Genomic DNA, 27,299 nt, shown 5'->3' with positions numbered 1-27,299 from the left:
TCTCCCTGTAGAATCAGGATGCATTACCCTCCTGGCAGATGGATATATTCACCAACCAGGAAGCTCACCTGAACCTTGGATTCTAGAGTTTTTATTTCCATACCATTATGTAGTCACAGTTGATTGAATCATTGACCATGTGCTTGAACTCAATCTCTCGTGACCCTCCTCTCCCCAGAGATTGGCTGATATAAGTTACTTAAAGCCCGGATCCTCTAATTACATGGTTGGTCTTTCTGGCATGACCAGCCCCCAGTTTAAGTCATCTCCTTAGCATAAACTCAAGCGTGGTCCAAGGGCCCACCATGAATAACAGAGACACTCCTATAACTGAGGAAATTCCAGTTTCAGAAGCTCTATCCCAGGAAATTTGGACAAAGACCAGACAAGTTTTCTATAGTAAAACTGGTAGTTTCTATAAATTTGCTAATATTGTTAAGAATTTTTTGTGTATATGTTCTTGAGGAAATGGTAGTCTGTGGTTTTGTTTTGTTTTTCAATGTAATTTCTTTGCCAGGTTTTGGTATCAGGGTAATACTGGCCTTAAAATGAATTGGGTAATGTTCCCATTTCCTTTATCTTTTGAAATGTTTTCTGTAGAATTAGTATTATTTATTTCCTAAATGCTTGGTAATTTTTGCCAATGAATACTTCTGGGTCTGCAGGTTTTTTTGGTGGGCAGATTTTTGATTATGAATTCAATTTTTGTGATAGATGCAAGGCTGACTCTAACCATCTCTGTTTTTTCTTGAGTCAGTTTTGATAATTTGTATCTTTCAAGAAATTTGTCCATTTCATCTAAATGTTGAATTTATTGGCATAAAGCTGTTCATAATATTCTCTTATATCATCCCTTTAATGTGTGTAGGATCTGTAGTGATGTGCTCTTTTTCATCCCTGATATTGGTTATTTTTTTTTTATTGGTAATTTTTGCCTTTTTTCTTCATCAGTCTTAGAAGATATTTATCAGTTTTACTGTCTTTTTTTATTAATTAATTTATTGGCTGAGTTGGGTCTTCATTGCTACGCGGGGGCTTTCTCTAGTTGTGGAGAGTGGGGGCTACTCTTCGTTGCAGTGCTTGGGCTTCTCATTTCAGTGGCTTCTCTTGTCTTGGAGCATGGGCCCTAGACGCGTGGGCTTCACTACCAAAGCACTTGCTTCACTACTGAAGCACATGGGCTCAGTGGTTGTGGCTTGCGGGCTCTAAAGCACAGGCTCAATAGTTGTGGCTCACAGGCTTAGTTGCTCCGCGGCATGTGGGATCTTCCTGACCAGGGCTCTAACCCATCTCCCCTACATTGGCAGGCAGATTCTTAACCACTGCGCCACCAGGGAAGTCCTGTCTTTTTTCTTTAAGTCAATTTTTGGTTTTATTGATACTCTCTGTTGTTTCCTGTCTTCTATTTTGTTTATTCCTGTTCTTAGCTTTATTATTTCTTCCTCTACTTCAGAGTTTCTCAGCCCCAGGACTGTTGACATTTTGGGCCACATAATTCTGTTTTGAGCATCACTGGATGGTTTAGCAGCATCCCTGGCCTCTCCTTACAAAATGCCAGTAGTATCTCCCTCGTTTGATAACCAAAAATGTCTCCAGACATGGCCAGATATCTTCTGGTGGGAAAAATAGCCCACAGTTGGAGATCCATTGCTCACCTTCTTTAGGTTTAGTTTGCATCTTTTTCTACCTTCTAAAGGTGGAAGGCATTGATTTGGACTCCACCCCTGCCCCCAACCCCAGCATAAGGATTTAAAGCTAGAAACATTTTTCTCTAAACACTGCTTTAGCTGTATGCCACAAATTTTGAAATGCTGTATTTCTTTATCATCCAGCTGAAGATACTATTTTCTTTGTGATTTGTTCTTTAACCCGTGACTTCTTATTTCCTTCCTATATTTCCTTGGGCCTAATTTGCTCTTCTTTATGTAGTTTCTTAAGATGAAAGTTAGACCATTGATTTTTAACTTTTTTTTTTTTAACCTAATAAAAGAATTTAAAGCTAAACGTTTCTAAGTACTGCTTTAGATACATCCAGCAAATAATGACATGTTATGTTTTCATTATCATTCAGTTCAGAATATTTTCTAATTTCTCTGTCATTTGTTCTTTGATTTATCGCTTATTTTCCAAATATTGCTATTTTCCTAGTTATCTTAGTTATTGATTTCTAATTTAATTCCATTGTGCTTAGAGAACTTACACTGTATGATTTTAATACTTAAATTTATTGAAAATTTTGCTTTACAATGTGCATAACTTAGGGATGTTTATGTAGTATTTTAAAAGATTTACCAGAGACAAATTAGTGTTTGCTGTATTTGAAATAAGAATTTTTACTGAATTCAATTCATGTGCAATTTTTTTCTTTTTTTTTCTTATTTATTGAAAATGTATATTCAGGAAAGTATATAAGTCCTAAGTGTATAGCTTGATGAATTTTCACAAAGGTGAAGAAATAAAATATTATAGACTTACTGTCAACCTTACCTGAGGTAACCACCAGTCTTCTTTTGATACCATTAGTTTTGCCAGTTTTTAACTTTATATGAATGGAGTTATGCAGTATGTATGTACTTTTGTGTCTGCCTTTTTTCATTCAACACTGTGTTGAAATTATGAAAATTCATCCCTGTTATTGCATAGTAGTTTTACATTGTCAGTGCTCTGTAGTATTACATTATATCAATATGAATGTTCCACAGTTTATACATCCATTCTACTATTGACGGACATTTGAGTTTCCAGTTTTTGGCCAGTATGAAAAAAATGAGTATTCTCTTGTATGTCCTTTGGTGAACATATATATTAGTTTGGTGTCTGCCTGTGAGGGGAAATGCTGAGTCATAAGGTATGCATATACTCAGCTTTGACATGTAAGTTTTAAGAAAAACTTATTAATTGTAGTTATTGTTATGCATTGTTTTTATGCATGCTTTTTTGTGGTCTTAGTTATTGTGGTGGTTGTTTTTGTTATCATTATGGAAGAAGTAGTACATTTCTTGTAAGGCATTTTTCCTAAAAGTGTACAGTATTCAAGTTTTACTGTGTTTAATGGTTTTTAAAAAATACGTACTTTTGATAGAAACAAATGCACAAAACTACTTCTTTGAAAGAATTACTGTATTGGCAATAAGCAGGATTTTCTTCTATTAAAGTGTTCTTCAAACTTTATTGACCACTTCATTATATACTACTAGCAGCAAAAAATATATACATACCTAATATATTTGTATGTGTTTATAACTGTATACATGTATTACTTTACTAATATTTTATTAATACAGAATAAAATTTAAGAAGAATAATAAACATAAATAGAAATTTTACTCTTCAGCTAATTCTTTTTCAACCCCCTGTAGGTATATACTTCAGAGACCCCTGCTCTAATATAGCTGAAATATAAACTTTAGGATACAGTTAGAAAATTTTCATTTAGTGTCATAGAATGTGTTCTTTTCATTGTGGAGGACAACATCCATTAGGCACTTTAGGATTAGAAACTAAGTGAAATGAAAATGTTAACAAATTAGGGGTTGGCTCATTAACCCAACAAATACAGAGGTCTTTTGTTGCAAGAGAATATTAATTCTGGAAATGAAGGCTTTTATTTTCCTTCCATGATAGTACTACTCTTGAGCCAAACGGTACCATTTTGTGCAGTTTCAATTCTATGCTTCATTTCATTGACTGCCACCAAGCTGCACTCTAAAGAATTAAAAGTTTATGTATTAGAGCAGTGTTGTAGTCAATGAAAAATCACAGATCTGGTTAAGATAATGACTCCCATTTAAATAGAGAATGCGTTAGCATGTCTCTTAAAGGGATGTTATTTGTGAAAAAGATTACCTATGATTTGATGACAAAATGATAGAAATCTCTTTGTCCCTGCCCTTGCAAGTTGTTAAGCATTCAGAGTAAGGGTGTCTGAAAGGAAGACAGTTCATAGTGTTTGCTCTCAGAGGTGCATTTTTGTTTGGAGGAGAAAAGTGTGCTAACCAGATGGATTATTTAGAACATCTCAGCCTTGTAGGGAATTTCTCATATTGGATTATTTGAATGGCATATTGTTGGAAGGGCTTGGTTGGACACATAGGCTCAGGGAAACAAAGAGGTTGTTTCTGAGTGTGCTGGGATGTGGTGCGCTCAGTACTCTGTTTGTCGGCACTATTTGGGTCATTATTTTCTCTGTGTACGTATAATTAGGTGTCGTACCTTAAATCTTATACTGTCCTCACCACTGACTAAATGATCAAAATGCCTATCTTTTCCTTCAGTTTCTTTTTTAATCATTATGGTTGTTTGTTTGTTTCCAGGCTAATTCCAAGTGTTACTGAGAACCTCTCAATTTGTTTCCCAATGTAATATGTTTAACATTGTTTCAGGTAGTATATTTTCATACTTGTTAAAAATAATAAGAATATTTGCAGTGGCTAACATTTACTGAATACTTACTATGTGCTGATGCTTTTACATTATTCTCTGATTCTCACAGTAACTTAGCCAAGGCATGTGGTATTATTCCAATTTTACAAATGAGAAAACTGTTAATTAGAAAGGTTAAATAATTTGTTCATAGTTCCACAGCTAATGTGAGTGATGATAGGGATAATATTTAAACTCAGGGCTTTTTTTCCATTTTTGATCTCTCGTTTGCTTTGGACTTCACAACTCTGCTTGTTTGCTTATGCTATATATCCTTTCCACTTGGAATGTCTTCTCCCTACCAGGTCTAGTTTCTAGTAGTAGCAAATGTATTCATCATGTAAACCCCAGACCAAATGCTCCCTTTTCTAAAGCCCCATTTAATGATAGCCCCGTTTGTAAATACACTCTGCCTCCTTTAAACTCCCACAACACTTTGTACCTTTCTTCATATATTTATTTTGCCTTGAGTTATAATTATTTCTATGTATGTCTTAATCTACCAGCTAGGAATCTTTGATTCCTTGTAGTCTAAGACAGTTTTGAACATTGAAGATACACTGTTTGTTGACTTGATATTAGAGGCAAAAAAGTCATCAAAATAGGAATGAACACTACTGATGCATTTTTTAAAAAATTGGACGAACTTGGCAATATGATAAAGAGTAGTGCATATATGATCATTTTTGCTTCTTGGTATTTGGAAATCTTGTTAAATTTTACTAGTGGTATAACTAGATATGGCATGCCTTTTCTGGTTTGGTGAAAAAGTTTATATTCTTAGCTATTATTTTATATTTTTTTAGGAAGAAGATAAATAATAAAGAAAAATCTGAGAGGGGTGGGAATAACCTGCTGTTTTAATTTTGTTCACAGCAGTGGTTCAGATTATGTTCTTTTGGTGCTAGCTTTGATAACAGGCTCAGTATAATACTGGAATTCAGCAATTGGTTATCTTTGTGTATATATCTTTTGCATTTAGTGCCATATGTGGGCTACCAGACTGTTTGGAATAAGTATATGTTACATAGTCTTCTTCTCACTAAATAAATTATTTCCATTTATTACTTACTGTAGTATTTCATTGCTGTTGTCTTACTTGTTCTGAATTTTCTTCTCAGATAAAGGCAATTAAACCAAAACTTACTCACTAGGAGGGGGTGGGAAATTTTATTATTGATTACCCATTCAAATTTTGAACACTTTTTTGCTTTAAATCTCTTTAAAATATACCCTTTCCCTCTTCTAACTTATTTATTTACTTTGACATTTCATTCAAACAAAAAAGAACTTAAACCTTTTTATAAACACTTATATGTGGTAGAGTTGGTTGTAATTTATTTATTGAGTTTTGAAGTCTGAGTCTGTTTTATACCAAAAGTTCTGTGTTTTTATTGTTTCTCCTGTCTGAGTCATACATATCCTTGCCATTAATTTGGCTGAACTCTTAAAGCATCCTGAGATTTTTTTTTACATCTCTCTCTCTTTTGAGAGAGATGTTTTCTTAAGATAATCTCTTGAAAATGAACATCAGTCTTTTTCATCCTGTCTCACTTGGACTTTATGAAGCTGCTAAGAAAGCAAAAAGGGGACAGTAGATAGTAACTCAAAGAAGGCTTTTGGTTCTTGAACTTAAGACAGTGGATAAAATTTCCACAAATTATGAGATTGACAAAAATATTCTTATTGTTAAAGTTTAGAAATTTGATTATTAAGTATCCATTAGAATAATAAATCAGATTAAAGTAATCAGTAATATGATATTCTGAAGGCTTTTGACATTAACCAGAATATACTAAATGATTAAAGTTTTAGTTCTGATGACAGGAACCTAAATTTTCCTTTACAAAATTCCATTAATGTTAATGCTAAATTATTGTAAAAATAATACGTTTATTCAGGAGAACTTAGTATAACATAATTCTCATAGTAGCTAACTTTAGATGGAGTTTGTTATATTTTGCTGTTCAACATAAACGTGTTTATTCCTCATAACAATCATATGAGGCAAGTACTGTTACTTTTCCTATTTCGTAGATGAGAAAACTGAGCGCAGAGAAATGATGGGACTTTTAAAAGGCCACACAATATTTGAACCCAGGCAGTCTGGCCTTAGAGTCTGTGCCCTTAACCTCTCTTCAGTATTGCTTGTCACCAAATGAACTTGGTGTTTGAGTAAGAAAGACGTGGGCTTAAATCATGGCTGCAACTTATACTCTTGGTCTACAAGAGCATGTCTCTTTACCTCTCTGAGCCTCAGAATTCTTGTTTATAAAACAAGGGTTGTTTGGAGGATAAAATGAGATAATGTATGTTACCTGTTGGCAGACACTCGGCTTGTTCAATAGATGGTAAGTATTATTATAACAAATACTGATAAGTAAAATGAAAAAAAGTCACAAAAAGAAGACAACCATTGTTAGCATTTTGAATTGTATCCTCCCAGTCTTTTAAAAATGTGTTTTTTATCTTATTAATATATCTTCTTCTCTTCATGTTATTTTTTTTTCCTTTTATAACTTTTTTTGGTTTATGTTTCACATTCAGGGAAAGAAGGGTTGAATTTGTCTGTATCACTTAGCAATAAGGCAAGCCTGTTTCAGCTTCTGTTGTGGCCAAAACTTTTTCTCTCCCTATGTTTAGGAGTGAGTAAGTGAAGACAGAAGAGGACCCACAAGTACATATACCTTTTTTTAAAAAAAAACAAACCAAAAATTGAATTAAAATTTCTAACATAATGTTTACAAATCAGTAAAACATAGGACCCTAAAAGTAGGCAAGAGAACATGTGCTAGTATTAAGTTCATTAAAAATAACAATGAGATCCTAATTTTAGAATATTTAGAATTAACTGAAAACACTATATCTGAATGAACAGTCTTAATGAATGTAGAGTATTCCTTCTTGATGAGTGGATGAGTGAGATAGATAGAAGTCTGACCATGTATTGCATTGTTAAATAAATTCACTGGGTGAATTTATTTAACGGTACCTAAATTAACCCCCTTTCTATAGCCTTAGCAACAAAACATGGCTAATGCTCTTTTTTCCCCTTTTCCCCCCACTTTTAGGTCTACACACAATGAGCTGGAAAAGAATCGGTGAGTTGGTGATGAGGTGCAGCTTTCATATATGTTAAAAAGCAAACTCAACATTTGACCTGTGAAAATATAATATTGATATGTAGTTATAACTTTTTTACATGTGTAATATGATTCCGATATATGTGTATTCTCTCCAAAAAGTAGTAAGCTTATGCTGTCTAAACTGGAAGACATAAATACACCTTAAGTTTATTTGAATTTTGAGTTTATGTTGAGCCTTCTTTATTTCTGTCTCTGAAAACAGGTTAATTAAGCTTATGGCTTAAATATGGTCTTGCTAAAGGATTAGATTTATGTAACATAACTAACAACTATTATGGCAAATTGTAGGATGTGAAATTTCTCTTTCTTTGCAGTTCATTCATTCATTCATGCATTCAACAAATCTTTATCTAGCACCATCTATATGTCAGTGCCAGGCAGGTGTAATGCTTTACATAGGAAATACAAGAATGTGTAAGGCAGTTTACTTTTTCTTCATTTTCATAAGAATTTTAATCAGGAATTATTTCATAAATGTAGGAAAGTACAGAGAAAAATAAAACAAATCCACATATCCATTTCCTAAATCCGCCTAAAGTTAACATTTTGTCATATTTACTTCAGTGCTTATTTTTTTTAGTGTTTTTTATCTTTATTGGAGTGTAATTGTTTTACAATGTTTTGTTAGTTTCTGCTGTTCAACAAAGTGAATCAGCCTATGTATGCATATATCCCCATATCCCCTCCCTCCTGAGCCTCCCTCCCATCAGCCCTATCCCACCCCTCTAGGTTGTCACAATGTAAGGCAGTTTCTGACCTTAAGGAATTTATAGCTTTCTGGGGGAGACAGATAAGTAATTACAATACTGTATAGTGTGGTAAGTATGGTGATGGAGAAGCAGAGGATGCTGAAAGATCATCTTTTTTAAAGATTTTTTGATGTGGACCATTTTTAAAGTCTTTATTGAATTTGTTACAGTATTGCTTCTGTTTTATGATTTGGTGTTTTGGCTGCAAGGCATGTGGGATCTTAGCTCCCCCACCAGGGAGCTGCACTCCCTGCATTGGAAGGCAAAGTCTTAACTACTGGACTGCCAGGGAGGTCCCTGAAAGATCATTTTTGAAGGCCACATAATTCTCTCTTGAGGGAGTCTTGGAAGGCTTTCCAGAGGATAGTGAGCACTTTTTATTGAGGAAACTGTAAGATGTTCAATATGAGTATAAAAGATTGTAGCCTGAGGCAAGCCAGGCCAGATGTTGACAATTATGCTGAAGAGTTTGGACTTTTTCTGAGAGCAGTAAGGAGCAGTTGAATGATTTTAAGGTGGGTTGTTGTATGATCAGATTTGTGTTTTAGAAAGATCGCTTTGGTTACAGTGTGAAGAATCAGTTGGAAGGGATCTCAGAGACAAGAAAACTCTTTTGGAAGCCATTGGAAGCCTACAAAGTAAGAGATGTGGTAGCTATTGGAAATAGAAGTAGACAGAATAAAGAAATAGTATGGAATATAATCAACAGAAATTGGTGATTAGTTGGTTACGGAAGGTTGAGTTTTAAATGATATTACCATTTACTAAGAAAAGGAATATAGGAAGAGGACAAGTTTGGAAGAGAAGATAAGGATTGTATGAGTAAAATATTCTCTTTTTGATACAGAGGTTAAATTAATAAGCAACAATCTGGAATTGTTTACATTAGCCATTTTTTAAATTATATAAGTTTCAGGTGTACAGCACTGTAATTTGACATCTCTATGCACTAAAAAGTGATCACCATACAGTTGACCCCCTTCATCCATTTCACCCTTCTCCACAACCTCTTTCCCCTCTGGTAACAACTAATTTGTTCTCTGTATCTATAAGTTTAGTTTTTGTTTTATTTTGTTTGTTTTGCTTTTTAGATTCCACATGTAAGTGAAATCATAGTTATTTGTCTTCCTCTGTCTGGCTTATTTCACTTAGCATAATGCCTTCAAGGTCCATTCATGTTGTCAGAAACAGCAGAATTTCATTCTTTTTTATGGCTGAGTAGTATTCCATCATGTGTGTATATGTGTGTGTGTACACACCACATCATCCATTCATCCACTGATGGACACTTAGGTTATTTCCATATCTTTGCTATTGTAGATAATACTGCAGTGAACATAGGGGTGCATATATGTTTTCAAATTAGTGTTCTCCTGTTCTTTGGAGAAATACCCAGAAGTAGAATAGCTGGGTGCACCAGCCATTTCTGACAAACAGGATCTATGACCTTCAACTTTTTGTCCTGCCCTTTTTAAAATAGAAGGGCCTTTACAGATTGACTAACCCAACTGCCTCATTGCAGATGAATTTAAATGTCAGCTTCTCTTGAAGAGGCTTAGCATAGTCCTCCAGGCTGACTTAGTGGCTTTTACTACTTTATTTGCACAATGCTCTGTTCATATTGCCTATTATAAAACTTCATCAGGTAGTCTTATCTGTTTATATATAATGTCTTTTTCTGCCAAATAACTGTGACTACTTCAAAGGTAGGGATTCTGTTTTGTTCAGTTTTGCATCCTTGGTGTCTGGGATTTGATTCATGTATAATAGATGATAGCTTTAATATTGAGTGAAGGATAAAACTGGAGCAAAGTTTAGTCTAGTCAAAGTGTAGTCAAAGATGTTTTGGTCTAGTCAAAGATGTTTTGCTGGTTTTAGGCAAAGCAGTTTGGCAGGAAATGTTTTATTTTAAAGAATTTCTTTTCTGCTTTATATTTCTAGTATATTAAAAGAAGTATCTGGCTAGTTTAAACATGGCAAAAAGACTAAGAAGTGACAACTTTGAAGATTCTAAAAATAAAACCTTATATTGACCTTTAGAGCACAGAGTGTATTTTGGGCCATATGTTTTAAATACTGATAAATATGTGGCTCTTATAGTTATTTCACCCACTTGAATGTTGTCCTTGGGAGACCCTCATTGGAAATCTATCAAAAACCTTTGTTTAACACTAAAGAGACTCTTTATTAAACTATTTGGAATTGAGCTTTTAAAATCTTTGAGTAAACCTTGTTAATGCATTCTTTATATCAATTCTGACTTATTGATAACCTTATCACCCATAGTATTACTTTGATATGCCCTGTAAATTTTTTTAATCTAGTATTTGTCTATAGCACTGGTGTAATATGCGTGGCTTTTATCTCCTGGACTGTACATGATCTCTACTGTCTCCAGTGAAGGCTTTTTGTTCCCATTTTATTTACTTAGGTGTAAGACTTTCTGGCTGGTTTCTTGCCCTACCTCTCTTAAGGCATGGTTCACTCACCTTTCCTGTCCTCTTCTGATAGTCCTAGATATTTTTATTTCTCAAATTATGTCTTCTGTCTCCATCTTCCCTCCTGTTTCTTCTCCCTCCCTCCCTCTCTTCCTTGAGGTTGAAAGGTAATATAGAATTGAAAGGTAATATAAATTCACCTTTTCAACATATATTTGTTTTTAAAAGGGATATTTACCAATATAAATAAATCTTTAATTTAGTGGAATGTGTCAGAGGATGAGTACTAAAGGAAGAATCCAGTTTAATAACCTGTACTCCACTTCTGAAAAGTGGACCTAACAAAAAACAAACAAAAAAATATTGGTAGACACAGGATGATTTAAGGGGAGGAGGGGATGTTTTGGCCAAATATCAGGAAAGCAGCACAAAAGTATTTATAATATTTAAGCCTGTTACACTTTTTAGGCGCCTACGCAGTTCTGTTTAACGGTCCTTTTTTCCCAAGACATGATTTTTATTTGACATATTAAAAAAAAAAAGTTAACCTAGATTTGGCATTCTTTAAAATAAGTAGAATTTTGGCTTTACCTTTCATTTGCTTTTGAGTGTGAGCTTATATGAGGAAAATAATTCACTGTCAGAAGAGTGATTTGATTTTGTTTTCATTCTGAAAAGGTATTCCTGAAGCAAGTCATATTTTTAAAATTTTGCCACTCTACATATAATATGTTCATGTCAAAAATTGTTTTTTTAGCTTAGTTCTAAAATCTTGCATGTAAAGCTACTCTGAGTTAGTGATTTTTTTACTGGGGCAATGCAGTGAGAATTAGAGTAGATGATTTTAAATTGTTAGTGGATGACAGAGTAATTCCAGATGGCTATCTTAAACAAAGCTCTAAGATTGTTGAAACCCTAGGTCTGGCCTTGAGGAGACAACAGCCAACAAATGTTGAGGTTCATACTCCCAGATTTCAGAGGGTCTGGTGAGCACAGAGTAGTTTGCTCTGGCCCACAATTACCCCAGGATGCCTACAGCCCATTAAGGAGCTTTAGGTAGTTTCAGACCTGATCAAGAAATTCACATTCTTTCTTGGATAGGTCCTGGGGATTTATTTCTGCCTAAAACCCAATGGTTACACTGAGCCTGGTCTAGGTGGTACAGAACATTTGTTACTTGTGTATTCACCCTGTCCCTCTAGACCTACAAGAGATCATAACCTGTAAGAGGCTCGGGAGGTAGAAGTAAAGGGAAATAGAATACCTTTAGATGTTCTGCATTCCTCAGGAGCCCATGTGAATCATCTCATGGTAAAATTAATTTTACCTTTGAGTCTTTGAGATTTAAAAATTAAGAATTTACGTTGCCCCATTGGCTTATTTTATAAGTAGGGTCCCTTGCCAGAGAAGAAGCCATTCAGTACAGATTTTAGATCACTTCATTGCGTTTTCATTTTCTTAATTCAGATTACTGAAGATGTTTTTAAAGAGTCAACAACTTTAATAGGACTTTAATGGTCAAGAATTTTAGTGCTGACAGCAGGAGAGGCCATTCAACCTTAATAGCTGTCATTCTGTTGAAACAAAAGGCTTACTCTTATCCCAACTTTGGCAAAGCTAAAAGGACCACATGAGGACGCAGGACTTATAATGCCTTCTTAAATAGAGCAGATGTACCTGAGTATTTGTGATAAAAGAGAAGCATGCCCAATGAATGGTAATAGGTGTCCTCCATATAGAGATTTTCTCATACCTCTGAAGGAAAGGTGAAATGAGCATTAGTTGAGTACTTATTGTGTTCTCCCACTATGCAAAGCCATTATTTAATCGCATAAGGTAGGAAGGCAGAAAATATAAAGTGCTGTTAAAGACTAGCCATTTTGACTATCATAACTACAGTTTGAAACAAGATGATGGGTACACAAAACGGTCCTAATCATGATCCTATCTGATTGTAAATATGATAGCTATGTGTAATATCAGTGTAATAGTGTAATATTTTTTTCTTCAGTAAGGATTAATAAATATTGTGTTTGGCATCGTGGTAGATAAAATGAAGTATGAGATACCCTGTCCTATCCATAAGGTTAAGGCCATTGTAGTTTGGTATTTATAAGTCTCCCCTTTCAATACCAGGATCTAGTTAAGTTAACAATGAATGTCTAGAAAGAGTATTAAAAGTGTTTTTCAAACTGAAGGTTGAAACCCATAAAGTAGTCTATGCAGTCATTTTAGTGAATCATTTGAAAAAGGAATAGAATAGAATAGAAGATACCAAAGTTCATTGCTTGAAGTAAAGTTAAATGTGGAATTGTGAAACTTGTGTATACTGGGTCATGATATCAAATGCTATGTTCATAGTCAAACAGCTACTGCCTGGATAGTCAAGGAGAATGTATCCTGAGCCACGAAGAAGAGAGAGACTTTGAATATAAGGAAAGAATAAGGAAAGGGGTCAGAGCCGTGGAGCAGGAAGGTGGCATCTTAAGCTCTGTCCAGAAAAGAGTGAGTAGACCATATAGAGTGGAAGAGTAGAGTCTATCAAATTAGTAGTGGGAAATGAGGCCAAAAAGGTGGTTTGATATTAGACTGCAATGTTATTGAATGTCAAGGAATTTGGATTTTATTTTGTTGGTAGTAGTGAGTTTTTGAGACTTTTGACCAAAGCATACACACACACACACACACACACACACACACACACACACACACACACATACATACATACATACATACATACATACATACATACATACATTCACATACACACACATACTCTAGCTGTGGAACCAGGGAGACTAGTTTGGATATTTTCAAAGTAGCCCAGGTAGGAGAAGGTTATAAGAACCAGCATTCAGTTGATGGAATTGGGGATACAAAGGGAGAGAGAAGACTAAGAAACAGTGTAAGGAAAGTATATTATTTTCTGTTAACTGCTACTATTCATTCCTCCTAACATTTCATTCTTTACACAGCAGCAAGAGTGATCTTCTTAAAGGATATATCAGGTCATGCCTTTTCTGTTTACAGTCCTCCACTGGCTTCCTGTTGCAACTAGATAAAATCTATGGCTGACAAAATCCTACATGCTATCCTTCATCTCCTATGGTTCAGCTGACACTGTTTTCTTTCTTTTTCTCAAATACACCATGTTTATTTCCATTTTCGGGCTTTTGTACCTGCTGTTTCTTCTGCTTGGAAAGCCCCTGTTCTAGTCCTTCATCATTATTTAGTTCTCAGTTTTCAGGTCATCTTCTTAGAGAACAGTATTTGCTCCCCAGTCACTCTCTATCCCATTGCCTGTTCTGTCACCTTAACATTTATCTCTGTATGAATTATTTATTTGTTTGAGTTGACTTCTTTTACTAGAATATAAGTTTCAGGAAGGTAGAGACTTTGTCTTATTTACCCTTAACACATAGCAGTCATGCAGTAAATGTTCATTGAATGAAAAAATGATTATATGTGCTGTTGAGCATAGCTATAATCAATAATATGTTATTTATTGAATTATAATGACAAGTGAAAAATGACAAATATATAAAATACTCTTGAGAGCTCAAAAGACATTATTATAATAAGACAATTTCATAGGAGATAAGTGGAAAACAGTGAACTCAAAATGTAAATAAATTATATGAAAAAAACTTCATAACTGGCAACATACTAAAGGATTTTACCATGTAGAACTTTATCCTGCTCATAAGAAGAGAATCAGTAACTTTTTTTAAGAGCCTAATTGATTCTTTTAGTTCATTAAGATATCATATAGCACACTAAAAAAAAGACAGGTAATTTTGTAAAGGGAAGCAGTTTACCTGACGGAGTTTGTGCTCCACTTGTGAGGTCTTTTCTTATTACATGAGTTGAGAATGGTTAAACATTTTTCGAGGTACAGATTTATATATACTTGGAGACTAGAATATCATAAATAATTTCAACTTTTTATGTTAGAATTTATGATATGTTAGTTATGTTTATCCCCGTGGTTTGGACATACTAATGAATACAGTATGTTTTTTAGACTATGTACATGCCCTCATTTGACATGGACATTTTGACAGAGTGTTTGTTTTGGTTTTCCTTATCTTAGAGCAAGACATCAGAGTAAATCTTTGACCATGGGTTAGGCAATTGTTTCTTAGTATATCACCTGACTATTTAGGATTCTTTGTTAGGAAGCGCATGTCTTAAATGGTTTTAGCTGCGTATTTTGGGTGCTTGAATGACACTTGTTTAAAAAGAACGTACGCTTTTATGTACAGTGTACACATTCTAGAAAAATGCATTTGTTAGGAAGAAAAAACAAATTGCAAGATTGGTTTGGCAGAACTTTCATTAAAACTCTTACTTCAATTAATAGCACCTAAGGGATATTCGCTTGCATTAAAAACAAGTTATGGAATTAAGGAAACTAAACCTTTATTGTATGTTTGAAATATATAACTGCAGCTGGATCAAAAGTCTGCAGTTTTAGATTGGGTCTGATAATTCTGCAAAGTTCAGTTGAAAGTTTTTCTTAGCCTTGGTTTATTACTAAGATAAATATTTTCATTATGAAAATACCTTATAATAACTTCCTTAGCCTGATAAAGGGCACTTATGAAAAACCCACAGCTAACATTGTACTTAATGGTGAAAGACTAAGTTGTTTCCCCTAAGGTCACGAGTCAGACAAGTATGTCTGCTTTCATGGCTTCTACTCAGCATTGTACTGGAGATTCTAGCCAAGGCATTTAGGTGAGAGAAATAAAGGGCATTCAGATTGGAAAGGAAGAAGTAAAACCAGGAAGAAGTAAAACCATTTCTGTTTGCAGATATCATAGTCATGTTTTATGTATAGAAAATCCTAAGGAATACACATAAAAAACTAGAGCTCATTAAAAAATTTAACAAAGTTGCAGGGTTCAGGATTGACACACAAAACCAGTTGTGTTCCTATAGGTCAGCAGTAAACAATCTGAAAATGAATTTAAGAAAGCAATTCTATTAATAATAGCATCTAGGGCTTCCCTAGTGGTGCAGTGGTTAAGAATACGCCTGCCAATGCAGGGGACATGAGTTCGAGCCCTGGTCTGGGAAGATCCCACATTCCGCGGAGCAACTAAGCCCATGCACCACAACTACTGAGCCTGTGCTCTAGAGTCCGCGAGCCACAACTGTTGAGCCCATGTGCTGCAACTGCTGAAGCCTGCGTGCCTAGAGCCCGTGCTCTGCAACAAGAGAAGCCATGGCAATGAAAAGCCCACACACTGCAACAAAGAGTAGCCCCCGCTCTCTGCAACCACAGAAAGCCGGTGCACAGCAGCGAAGACCAAACACACCCAATAAAATAAAGAATAAAAATAAATTAATTTAAAAAATAGCATCTAAAAGAATAAAATACCTAGGAGTAAATTTAACAAGGGAGGTGAAAGATTATACACTGAAGACTACAAAACACTGTGTAAGGAAATTAAAGAAAACATAAATAGCTGAAGAGAGATCCTTTGTTTATGGACTGGAAGACTTAATATTTGTAGTACTCCCCCTATTGATCTGCAGAGTCAGTGCAAGCCCTGTCAAAATCTTAGCTTCTTTCTTAGCAGGGGTTTATAACTAATCCTAAAAGTTCATATGGAAATGCATAGTACCCAAAGTGGCCAAAACAGCCTTGAAAATAACAAAGTTGAAAGATTCATACTTCCCACTTTCAAAACTTGCTGCAAAGCTGTGTAACTAAGAAGTGTGGTACTGGCCTAAGTATTCTTACACTTACAGACTTACAGATCAATGGAATAGATTTCAGAAATAATCCCTCACATTTATGATAAATTAATTTTCAACAAGGGTGCCAAGACAATTCAATATCTTTTCAACAAATGGTGCTCACACAACTGGATATCTATATGCAAAATAATGAAGTTAGATCCCTATCTTACACCATATACATCGATGAACTCAAAATGGATCACAGACCCAAATTTAAGGTCTAAAACTATTATAAAATTCTTAGAAGAAAACCTGAGAGTACATTTTTGTGACTTTGGCCTAGGCAATGGTTTTTTACATAAGACACCAGCAGCACAAGCAACACAAGAAAAAATAGATACATAGGACTTTATCAAAATTTAAAACATTTGTGCTTCAAAAGACACCATCAAGTAAGTAAAGACAAATTACAGAATGGGAGAAAATACTTGCAAAACATATATCTGATAAGAGACTTGTATCCAGAATATATAAAGAACTCTTACAACCAAACAGTAAAAAAAGAACCCAATATAAAAATAGGCAAAGGATTTAGACAGATACACAAATGCTTAATAAGCACATGAAAAGATGCTCAACATCATAATCATTAGGGAAATGCAAATCAAAACTGTTGAGATACCACTCCACCCTCACTAAAATGGCTAATTTCTCACCAACTTTGTGGTCATTCATTCATCACACCAGTCACCATGGGCTGGCGAAAAGGTCTGAAAAAGCCCAGACCTCACAGTTTGGCACTTAAAAAGTGCTGATTTCATCGTTGTCTGATGGCATTGCACACATGACTCAACACTTTACAACTACTTAAAATGTGTAATTAACCACAGATAAGTTTTCAATATATTATATGCTGCTACTACCTAATGTGGTTTCAGCACTTAGTAATGAAGAAAGATTGAATTCTGTAGCATATGAAAAGGGAGTATTTAAAGACTTCTAAGAGCCTCTAATTAACAATGAAATCTAACAAAATTAAGACCATATATTGAAAGAATATAGTAATTGTATCAATTTCACTTAAGGTATACTAAAATATAACTTGATTGTATCTGTTAGGCTTTGAACAACAAAATTTTAAAAGTATAGCTGTGAGGGGAAGGAGAAAGGGCATTGTCCGGAGACCAGGAAGTAGCTACTGATCTAGTTTTCTGATTAGGCAAATAAAAATGATGGCTGTTTCCTCTTTTTAGCCTAAAGATGGAAAACTGACACGCTTATTTTTTAAATTCATGTATAGGTCCCTGAAGAGGTTAATTTTGTTCTTTGTAATTTTTCAGACAGTAGGAGTCCAGTTACAGTACTGAGTTATCAAGGGTAACTTCAGAACACTAAAAAAGTAGCTACGCACTGGAAAGTAGGGCACACGTATTTAATAGAATTTGACTGTGAAAATGTAGAACCAGATATGTATAGAAGTTAACATTATCAAACAGCATGCAGAGTAACATCATCATTTGTCAGATGTGATTGATGCACTTGTTGTGTGCAAGTCAGTGAATATTTTAACTTTTGTAGTTTAAAAAAAGTAGCTTTATAGGGGTAAGAATTCTGAAAACTAGACAAACTAAAAATAGCTGTCAAAAGTGCAGAGATAGGCACCTGTTAGAATTGAATGTTATATGAGATAGAGATGAAGTAATGGGTGAGTTTTGGAGATAAAATTTATGGTTGATAGAGGAAGCATAACCAGGATAAAATTACACGTCTAACATGCAGCCTATGCAGTGAAGTCATTGCAGCAGTGTCTAGATAGATTCACAGCCTCTATATTGACTTTTGTCCGAAATAGCTCATTAAGGCTAAGCTTTCTATTCCCTGACCCAGGCTGCAAGGTGACAGAGGCTGACTCAGACAAGGGTTGCATTCTAGAAACTAAGTGTTCTCAGAACTTCAGTTATCCAATTCCTAAAGTTTAAATCAGTTCTACAGCTGATACCTGGGAAGGGTTGAGAGCATTAGATTTTAAAAATAACGAAGAAATATCATAGCTTGAAACTTAGATTCTAAAATTATGTCTATAAATAAATGTCAGACTTTAAATAATTGACATGGTGAATATTATAGTGAAGGTATAGTAGCTTTTTATCCAAATAATTGCAGAGTATCTCAGTGCAACTGTAACTTGTTTAGGAAAACAATTCCTCTCAAACTACGCATTTATAATTTAAGGAGGAATAGTTAAAGTAATAGATTTTCCTGATATATTTTTTAGATGCTGCAGTATACAAACATTTATTTTATATCAGCTTTAAGGAATGTGTTTGATCCATAAAACTGGCTAAACCTGTAACACTGATGTTCATAATAATTATACAGCAGCAGAATTTCACTAGATTTTAAGGCAGTATGCTATTTTGCTAAATCCTTTTGTTGCATACAGTAATTAATGTAGTGTAAATGCTCTGATAAATATTGGTTTAACAATAATAACTGCAATTCAGATACTTTTTTTTAAACTATCATCTTCTTTATATAAAGAAAGTTCTATTTTGGTACAAATTTTGGCCGTTAAAGGATACCAGGAGGTACATCAGTAAGACATCTTTTTATTACATGAGATACTTCTTTAGTATCTTCCATTTATTTGCTTTTAAAAATGAAGCGATTCTGACCCTTTGATATGTTTTAGCTGTTGCAGGTAAGAGGGTAGTTATCTTGTACGTGCTTATCTTCTTCTGTGCATTCTCGTGAATAATGCCAGTTGCAAGTCCCATGGATGTTAGGAGTGAAAAACCACAGGTCTAAAGGAGAATTTAGCAATAAGAATAGAATTTTCTAATATGGTTACTTGCCAACCTTTTTTTTGGCCACACCGCGTGGCCTGTGGGATCTTAGTTCCCCGACCAGAGATCAGACTCATGCTTCTTGCAGTAGAGGCAAGGGTTCTTAATCACTGGACTGCCAGGGAAGCCCGCTAACCAGTTTTTGAAGACAAATTTGCTTGGAAAATAATTTATTCAGCCCAGGGACAAACACATGACATATTGCTTATAGTCATATCTTCTAAATCAAGAAAAGCTGAAACTTTATGAACTAATAAATATAAATGATTTCTGTATTTTGTTGTTATTTTGGGGAAAGCCAATAGAGAAAGGTAGATTTTAATACTAACCATGATTTAAGAGCTAAATTGTAAAAAAGGATACCTGTAATCCAACATAGATGACTTATTTGGGGATATGTGATGCATTGATGTGAGAATTGTACCAGAAGTTAGAAGATAATAGTTTTCCTTTTCATCTCTACTACTGGTAGAATAATTTTTCTTTTCATCTCTACTACTGGTAGGTTGTGGATGTTATATAAGTTATCTATAAATTCTTCGTGTCTTGCTTTCCTTGGCTGTAAAAAGGAGGGGACCTAGATGATCTCTGATTCCCTTCCTACGTGAAAAGTTTTATAGTTCTGTGAATTTTTAAGTTCAATACTTTCAGGCATATTAAAAACTTAAATATTATTCTGCTGTCTCCAGAGCATATGTATGTATGTATGTAAATGCCCCCCCACACACAAAATTAAAGAGCATCTGGAAAAATGAGCTTAGAACCTCATCTTATTCAAACTTGAGCTTTGTAAAATATCTAAAGATTATTATAACACATGGTGCTATAGCTACAATGAAAGCTTATTTTGTAATAAGTTCTTATTTTATAATGATAAGTAGTAAATATTTCTATAAAACTAGAACTTGCCCTAAGAAGCATGTGTGTCTTTGTGTGTATACATGATATAAACACATATAAAGCTGTATACACACATAAATATAGATATGAATTCTGAGATTTAAATACGAATGAATATTAGGACCTTGTCCCTTTTAGAAAAATACTTACCATTGACTCATTAAGGAAATGTAACAAGTTAATCTGTAAACATTATTGTGCTAAACGCTGGTCACTTTTTTTTTTTTTTATTCCCTGCCAAGTTTAAGTTTACATTTGCTCAGGCTCCAGAAATCTGGTTTTATGGTTTTAACTGTATTGTATTGCCATATGTAATCAGTCATTTTAATAGGCCCCAGTGACCATTAGATGAGGGGTGCCATACCAGGAGGAAAAGCACACTGCTGTTACACAAAACTCCGGGGAAGGACAGCTTAGCTTATTTAAAAGATTTGTCTGTAAACAATTTGAAGAGGAAGTAGGTCGGTATATTGGGGTCTTTTTTCCTTACCATTTGGACAGAGTAGCTTTTCAATAATGTCCTCACGGCTTTAACAGTCTGCCAAACCCATCCATAATTTTGGGACGTTTCCACTGGTTTTTTTTTTGTTTGTTTTTTTAATCTTTTCAGAGTTGTTAAGGTTTGCTGGAAATCAGGGCTATGCTGACTGGGTCCACTGTAAACTTATTTTGTCTTTAAATGTAATGTTATGGATTGGTTATTCTCACTTCCTATTGTGTCTCTATAGCATTTATCACAGTGACTATCCAAACCCTTTTAAAAAAATGTTTTCAGCAGAGTGTGGGGTAAAAACTCAAAGCTAGAGGTCATCAAAATCACATTCTAATTTACAGATAAGACTTTAGTTTCTCTAAAATATGGTGGTATAAGTAAATGATCTTTAAGATCCCTTCTAGTCCAAAAAAATATTATGAGATTTGCAATACCCAATTCCACTTTTTACTGTCAGATCTAGTTTGTGAAGCAAGGGCTAGGACCCATATCTCCCAATTCCTAGTCTAAAGACACTTCCAGTATATTGTGACTCCTATTTCCTCCTTTGCTGAAAGTAAGAACTCCTGGTTTGAACTTCTTCATCTTCCTTTTTATTTTCTACCTTTATGATTTTGGCTCAAACTCCTTATTCCACCCCACCCACCCTCCCCCGCCCCCACACTCCCTTTTTGAACTTCTAATGCACAGAGAGGTATAAATAAGAATAACAAAAATGTTTAGAATAACCCAAATTAGAAGTAACATGAATTCCTATCAAAAGGGGAATGGCTGAATAAATGATAATACATCTGTACCTGTATCAGGTGAAAAGAATGATATAGATTTCTATGTGTGTATGTGGAGAGATTTCAAAGACATATTAAGTAAAAAAAAGCAAATTGAAAAATGGTATTTCCAGTATGGTCTCACTTATGTTAAAAATAACAATCGAATGTGTAAATACATTGGAAAAGTTTTGGAAAGATACATGTCAAACTGAAACACTTGTGGCCTCTGGGGAAGGGAGTGAGAGTCAGGGAGAAACTATTATGCTGATTTTGTTAGAATTTCTGTAGTAAGAGTGTGTTACTTGTGAACTCAAAGATTTTTTTGAAAGGCAGTAAATGCAGTTCTATCTATACATTTCCATAGATAACAAAGCTAGAAGGATTCTTAGAAAATCATCTAGTCTAGTATTCTTATTTAATGGATAAGGAAAACTAAGTTCCTCCAAGTTTTATGCTCCACTGAGCTAATGACAACGTCAGGATGAGAATCTAGATTTTCTGATTCCCAAAGCAGAATTTTTTCACACTGCCTTCAAGGTGTAGCTAAAATATGTTTTTCACAAAGTCTTTTCTGTTTGTCCAAAATGATATCTCTTCTAAATTCCTGTCTGTTCCCTGTTTGTGTCACTTATATGAACTTTAACCCATACTACCTCATACTGTCATGTTCTTCCTTTCTGAATCATGTGGAGAGGGACTGTAACTTGCTTGTCTTTATATCTGACCAGTGTCTTGCACATAACACATGGTCAGTGAATTAGTAATTTACATTTTTGTTTGATCTTTGTAGCTGGCTATGCACGTTGTTAGATTAAGAAAAAAAGTTAAATGCCAAGTCAAATAAATAGCTGTTTTTTTTTTTTTTTGAAACCTGCCACTTCAAGATAGAAAATATTTTAGGAAGGCACATAGTGAGATATTTGCTATCCTGAAAATATCTTCCCTTTCCAAGGAAAATACTTTTGTTCTCCACTCCTGCTTCAGAGAGAACAATTTGTCCTCATAGGATATTCTAGGTAATATGACCCACTTAGGAAATATGTGATGATTGTGCTTCATAATGGAACCTCTGCTGAAGTTGTACCATGGGAAAATGCCTCTTGAGTGTGATGGTTTTACAGATGCAAGTACATGTCTCTCTGTATCTGAATTGAGAACAGCAGACCAAGAAACTCAATTGTGACTTAAAATAAAGTTTTGCTATAAACAGCAAGAAGCTGTGACAGATCTTTTTGTTATGAAAACATTTCCTCAAAATGTTTAGAATTTATACAAGTGTCTTGCCCTTGATGTGTTGTTACCTTGTTCTGTCTACATAGCTCTAAGATATTAACATCTTATTACATATTAGCTTGCTTTTTGAGATATAGACTCTTCCCTATAATTTTTATCTGCAATAGTATTAATCCTGTTTTGCTTCTGATTTTTTGGTAACTTGATTTATTCTGATAGCTGTTTAATTTGACATCATGAAAAGCCTGTAGACTTATCTAAATAGATTATGACATGAAAGTTTCCGTGATCATTTAGGACATTGTTCTTGGGTGGCACCTTGGGAACACATTCTTTTTTTTTCTCTCTTAATTTTAATTTTATTGGAGTTTAGTTGATTTACAGTGTTGTGTTAGTTTCAGGTGTACAGCAGAATGATTCAGTTATATATATATATAATATATTCATTCTTTTTTAGATTCTTTTAAAGGTTATCACAGAATATTAAGTAGAGTCCCCTGTGCTATGTAGTAGGTCCTTGTTGGTTATCTGTCATATATTGTAGTGTGTGTATGTTCATTCCAAGCTCCTGATTTATCCCTCCCCTCCCCCCACATTTACCCTTTGGTAACTATAAGTTTGTTTTCGATATCTGTGAGTCTGTTTCTGTTTTGTAAATAAGTTCATTTGTATCATTTTTAAAAATGAGATTCCACATATGAGTAATATCATATGATATTTGTCTTCCTCTGTCTGACTTAATATGATAATCTCTAGGTCCATTCATGTTGCTGCAAATGGCATTATTTCATTCTTTTTTTAATGGCTGAGTAATATTTCATTGTATATATGTACCACATCTTTATCCATTCTTCTGTCGATGGACATTTAGGTTTCTTCTAAAGACATTCTTTTTTGGAAGGCTAATGTCTCTCTTAGTTTAGAATTAATAGCTTTAGGAAAACATCATAGAATGCTAAGAATTTCTATAAATGCTTCTAGCCAAATAGATTGTTATTGAAATGGTCAATTGGTGCTCATAGGTATTCATCTAGGGCCATTTCTTTCATGCCAGACTTTAGAAGTGTGTGGGTGGGTGTGTACATGTGCACACGCGCCTGTGTGGATTTGTTTAAAAAGTAGATGTGAGTTTGGCTCATTTGAAAGCTGTAAAGTAGTTAAAGTAGAGATAAAAAGTTTAGTAAATAGAAAGTGATCTGTAACTACTTCAGTGAATTTCAGATATGGTGTATTAAAACTTGCTCTGTTGAGCATTTTATTAGAAATTTTAAAAATAATCATGTTTAGCACTCGTTGATCTGCTCTGCTTGGAAGGAAAGATACTAGTGGTTAGTTTTCCCCTATTCTTGAGAGCCTAGATTTTTTTATTTTCACACTAACAAAGATATGTAGATTAATTTACTTATGATAAAGTTAATAAATATTTGCTGTCATTTTCTAAACTTTTAATTGGCCTTATAATTTGCTACAATAAAGTTCATTTTATTTTAAAATTGTAGTCAACATAGTTTAGTAATATTTGAATGGAATAGCAAAAAATGGATTTTTAAACATTAGCCTTCAGGGTATTTTCTGGTTAGTGCTTTAATTTAAATATAATTTTTTTCAGATGGTAGTCCTCTATGGAGAAACTTTTTAGGAAATGGTACAAAAGACTGTATTTTACTTCTCTCTAGGATTTCTTGATTTAGACCTAGCAAACGTGTGTTTGATTTGGCAGCTTCAATTTGCAAAATGGCCCTACCTCTGCTTGGCAGGTGAAGGTTAATTGGAGATTTCTCAGCATTTTTGGTGGAGCTTTGAGTACTTTGAAGGGTTGGTTGGATGCTAGTACAGGTCCAGCAGATAGTGGTTAGGCATAAATAATTTTGTCTTTTAGCAGCAGTTTTACTGTTTTCACTAAGGTGCAATTTGACCTCTCTCTCTCCCCCCCACCCTTTGCACTTTCCTTTTAACTCAGAAATATGTTGAAAATTTAGGTTTGGAATTTGTTTCAAGCTTCCTTGATCTTGAAAATTTAGAATTTGTTTTGAACTTCCTTTGAATATCAATCTAGAATGATTTACAAGTTATTGGTAATGGTCAGATGTCTATGCTAATGTCTCTTAACAGTCTTACATACTGTTAACCCCAAGATCATTTTAAAAATCTTTGTGTGGAAATGGAAGTTCATTTGAAGTGGCTTAATTCCTGGCACTGACAAAGGACTCCTAAAGGTAATTACAAATCAACTGACAAGCATTTATTAGGCATTGACTGTGTGTTAGGTACTGGAGATAGGATGAAAGAAGGAGAAATCCCAGGCCCTGCTTTTGAGGATTTATAGTCTAACTAGGTAGAAGACAAAATTATAAAGAAGACAAAATTACAATTAACTGCTAAGTTGTGTGTATCCCAGATGGGAGTTGAGGTAAACTCAAAGTACGGGGTTTATCATGGGCCGAAGCCTGTATGAACAACTTAGTAATGACTGATTATTCCTGCAACTTGCATGACTCTCTGTAGAAGTTTGCCAGAATTGGTTTTAAAACATTGTCAGTATGTTTGAAAGGGTTTTCAGGAGAAATGCTGCATCTGAAGCTTTTTTGTTCTTTCGGTCATTAAAGTATAAGTTGTCACTTATTCTGGGGAGAAGGTGGACTTTCAGCTATTCAGCGTGGATAAGATAGATAGGGCCTGGGACTACATTCTCATTTAGAGACTATGATAAAGTCTTCTTATTCTCTTAATCTATAGTTGCTTTCCTGGTTTGTCTCCAATGACAGCTAAAATACAGTGTCATTTTTAATGGACGTGTTTACCCTACGATGGGGTGTCTACTAGGGTTCTCCCTCTTTTGTAGTGGCAGTGTAGGTGAATGCCCAAGTGTCTTGTGCAAACAGCTAAAAGCTTCAACTGGGCAGATACATCTGCTTGTATCTTCAGGTAAAAAAAGGATAACATCAAAGGCCCATTTTCTTAGCTCTCCAGAATCTCTTAGATGTCATTTTGTTTTGGAGTACTGTTGAAGATGTTCATTTCATTCCAGTAAGCCCTTTACATTGAAGAGCCAAGTAACTTTTGCAATCATGTATTTCCCCTTGTAACTTATATTTCATATGAGTGCTTCTCAATTTGTCCTTTAATAGAGAACCCTAAATAAGATATATCTGTGAGAAATCCCGTGCCTTTGTAAACTTTATGCCTGCTCTAGTACATCAGCCTTAAATCACTGACTTCTAAAAATTTCCACATACAACCTGTCGCTTCTAAGTTTGCCTGATATGGGAGGTTGATATAGGACTTTATGCCATTACCAAAAAACCTGTTTTTTATAGAATCTTTTATTTTCCAAGACTTTTATCCCATAGTAATTAAAGCAATGCTAAACCTTTAAAATAATCTAAAATTAAATGAGAAGAATATGATCTTTCTAATCTGGAAATGCAATAGCTAAATTAGAACAAGGGCGAAATCTAGAAATTAAGAAAGAATACAACTAAGATTTTTTTCACCAAAATCATAACGGTTTAGAATTAAGAAGTATACTCCTTTGAAGCTTGGAAAGCTTGAGGGAGAAATTTTTGAATTAAAAAAAAAGGACAGTCCTGCTTTACACAGTGAGTGCTAAATAACTATATAGGGACTTATTACCCTAATAAAAAATGAAGATAAAATCAAACCAATTTAGATCAGTTCTTTGAAAAAACATTGCTATTGGACTTTAGTAAGAAGATGTTAGGGATATGTCTCTGTAATATATGTGTACTGTCATGGAGGACAACCATATGGTTTCCCTGAGCCTGTTGGTGTCACTGACAAAACTTATTTTTTGGCATTTGAATCATTGGTGCGACCAATTATTGCATTTTTCTCTAGGGTTGTAATGTCTGTAAGGTTTTTCTATGTTGATTCACTTTACTCCAGCCAGATTCACAATTATTCCTTTACAGAACAGCTTGTATTTGGCATAGCTGTAAAAAAAAAAAAAATCGGTCCCTTCTAAATAAGGTTCTTTTTCAATTGGAAATTCTGTCTTTGCAGTTAAAACATTTGTAAACATAACACAGTTTAGATGGAGCTGAACGACTTTGCAAGATTGCTGTTTTTGAAATGGAGGAGGCTCTTCCTAAAGAGCAATTTGGTGATACTGGGCTCTTAGAACTCCCTTGAAAGCAGTTGGAGTTTACTACTGTGTGTATTGGGTCAGGTGAAGGAAGAAACATGTATTTGTTGGCTTGCAGTATTCAGGAAATATTGGTGTGTCTAGAAGAATACTGAATAAATTTGGGGTCTTATTTTCCTTTATTTCAAAGGATCCTTCATATATCTTTTGTTCCTTGATATTAGAGATGTTGGTGATCCTGGAAGATGCTTCGAGACTTTCACCCTGTGATGTTTCTAATATCTGAAAGGAACTGTAGCCAAGTTGGGCAAACTTAACCTTCAAACTCTACCACCTTCTTTGGTTGAAGCAACAGTTTTTATGTTCTTGTTGTTGGAATATACTTAGGCGAGAGAGCTATACAACCTCCCTGATGAACAGCCAGGATTTTGATTGGCAGTGGTAACAAAATGGAACATGTTCCCTCAGCTGGCTTTTCCTTCTCTCAAATCCAAAGAACAATATAG

The 27,299-nt window shown here is 34.4% G+C and overlaps 1 protein-coding gene across 4 annotated transcripts in view; it reads left to right on the top strand.

Annotated features, from left to right (window-relative positions):
- Nucleotides 1-27,299, top strand: part of MXI1 (MAX interactor 1, dimerization protein) — an 83,883-nt gene that overhangs the window by 34,509 nt on the left and 22,075 nt on the right. For 2 of the 4 annotated variants that reach the window (XM_057737289.1, XM_057737291.1), the window contains exon 3: nucleotides 7,494-7,523. The exons of the other annotated variants lie outside the window; for them this stretch is intronic. In XM_057737289.1, coding sequence (XP_057593272.1) covers nucleotides 7,494-7,523 — 30 coding nt within the window. The remainder of the gene's footprint in view (nucleotides 1-7,493; nucleotides 7,524-27,299) is intronic. 4 annotated transcript variants of the gene reach the window in all.

Source organism: Hippopotamus amphibius, chromosome 5 (genome assembly GCF_030028045.1).
Source record: "Hippopotamus amphibius kiboko isolate mHipAmp2 chromosome 5, mHipAmp2.hap2, whole genome shotgun sequence".
NCBI classification, from domain to species: domain Eukaryota; kingdom Metazoa; phylum Chordata; class Mammalia; order Artiodactyla; family Hippopotamidae; genus Hippopotamus; species Hippopotamus amphibius.
Note: the sequence above shows the minus strand (reverse complement) of the source record. Positions and strands in the feature narration are given on the sequence as shown.